Genomic DNA, 2,038 nt, shown 5'->3' with positions numbered 1-2,038 from the left:
TGACTAATTTTTTATATGCAATAAATATTTTATATATAAATTCCGTTTACAGGACTTTGAATTTGAATATTTGTGAACAAATATGTAACCAGTTGAGACTTTCTAGTTTCTAGATGATCATATTGTTATAAAGTTTGAAAAACAAAATTGATCAAATTTAGCCACGGTTCTATGTAAACCCATGTGTTATGGCATAAGTAATGGTGGAATGTAGTAATCAAGTAAGGCAACAGTCTCCACCTAATTAAAAAAACAAGACATGAAACGAAGCACGCCCAACTCATTTCTATTAAGAATTTGATTAATTAAGAATAATTCCCTTTGTTCGTAAGTATGGGTAGCTGGGACCAAAGACCTTGACAGATGGCAACCTACCAACTGTATTTTTGTTCTGTTTTGAATTTTGAATGGCAGATCACACGTCGTTGCATGTTAATGTAATATCATATATTTTACATAAAAAATATATATACATAAAAGAGTTAAAGTTTTTGTGCTTTCGCAAACTTGTCCTTAGCATTTCGTAATGATAAGTTGGAGGAATTTCAAAGTATACATAGCCACATTCTAAAGGAACCCTTTATATATGGTTCATTTACATTCTTGTTTGGATGCATTGAGTTTGTAACTGAAGCAATGTAACCCACCGAACCCAATCACTCTACCTAATAATAATCATATGCCAGGGGTTGGTATCATTAAATTTATTTACTTAATTTTTATTTTAGTTTCGTTTTTCCCGTAATATGGCTAAAATAAAAATCACCTGCTACTGTTTATTATTTGCAGCAAATAATTGACTATATGGGCAGAATTTGTTGCTGGTGAGTGGTGATGCACGAGTTAAACCTGCCACAGAGAGATATAAGACATAAGTGGCTACGTATTACTGATTTTCTGTCACTCTCATCCATAATTTGACACACCGTTGCAAAAAGCCCAGTATAGGAACCGTAGATGAAAAATTTACAATTGTGGGGCTTGGAAAAAAAAGCCATGATTGAAGTTGAGGGTGGATTTTATAGGGAAACAGGTTTGATTTGAACCAGGTCAAATATTGGCAATTATTAGAAGTAAAACGTTACCCGTATATATTATTGTAATTGGCAACACATACCAGTACCGATATAGAAAGAAATTGAAAACAATAAGAGACACGACTTAATTGTTTCAATCTAAAGTAATTAACCGCTATAGTTTTCAATGATTTTAACACACCTTTTTCTCCGACGACTTATTAGGCTGAATATATATATAACTTCAAAAAAGGTAAAAAAAAAAAATCTAATTACTGTGTGACTTAATATGTCACTCTCAGTCTACTAACAAGACTGGATTACCAAATTGCTAATCTAAATATTACTGTATCCAATAGAACGTGTCCACGCGTACACGTGGCTAGCTAGCCCCAGCATAACAGTAATACAAATACTACTAGCAATTACCAACAAGGGCGAAGAATGAGTCTGCCTTTCTTCATTTTTTCATTTTACATTTCAATAATTGTGGAAGCGGAAAGTGGTTAGAGTGATTAATCATTTTTAATTTTGAAAAAAGAGAAGTTATCCGTAAATCGAAAGAAATGAAGGAGGATTAAATGAGAGAGGAAGGAGCAAGCAGCAACCTAAAGCAAAAGCCACCACCACCACCATCTCCAACCTGCTCCTCCATCCCCTTCAAAAACCAAATCCCCAACCTCAATAACACATTAGCCACCAACAACCTTCTATCACTTCAATCCTCTCTTTGATTTGAATCCGCGTGACTTTCACAGAGTGTGTGCCACACGCGCGCGCTTACATACACACACAGAATGAAGCTCTCGGCGTTGCAGCAGAGCTACCTCAACCGCCGGAGCAACAGCTTCAGAGGATCCGCCCAGCTCGATTCCGCTGCTGATGGCTCGGTAAAGTCGCCGGCGGCGGTCTTCTGGCTCGTACTCCACGGCGTATGCTGCCTTATCAGCCTCGTCCTTGGCTTCCGCTTCTCCCGTCTCGTCTTCTTCTTCATCTTCTCCACCTCCGCCACCAACCTCTAC

The 2,038-nt window shown here is 37.2% G+C and overlaps 1 protein-coding gene across 1 annotated transcript in view; it reads left to right on the top strand.

Annotated features, from left to right (window-relative positions):
• The window catches only part of LOC107642746 (probable beta-1,4-xylosyltransferase IRX14), a 3,627-nt gene continuing 3,299 nt past the window's right edge, over nt 1,711–2,038 (top strand). The window contains exon 1 of the mRNA XM_016346209.2: nt 1,711–2,038. Within this exon, the coding sequence (XP_016201695.1) occupies nt 1,814–2,038 (225 nt within the window). The 5' untranslated portion in view covers nt 1,711–1,813.

Source organism: Arachis ipaensis, chromosome B05 (assembly GCF_000816755.2).
Source record: "Arachis ipaensis cultivar K30076 chromosome B05, Araip1.1, whole genome shotgun sequence".
Classification (NCBI taxonomy): domain Eukaryota; kingdom Viridiplantae; phylum Streptophyta; class Magnoliopsida; order Fabales; family Fabaceae; genus Arachis; species Arachis ipaensis.
Note: the sequence above shows the minus strand (reverse complement) of the source record. Positions and strands in the feature narration are given on the sequence as shown.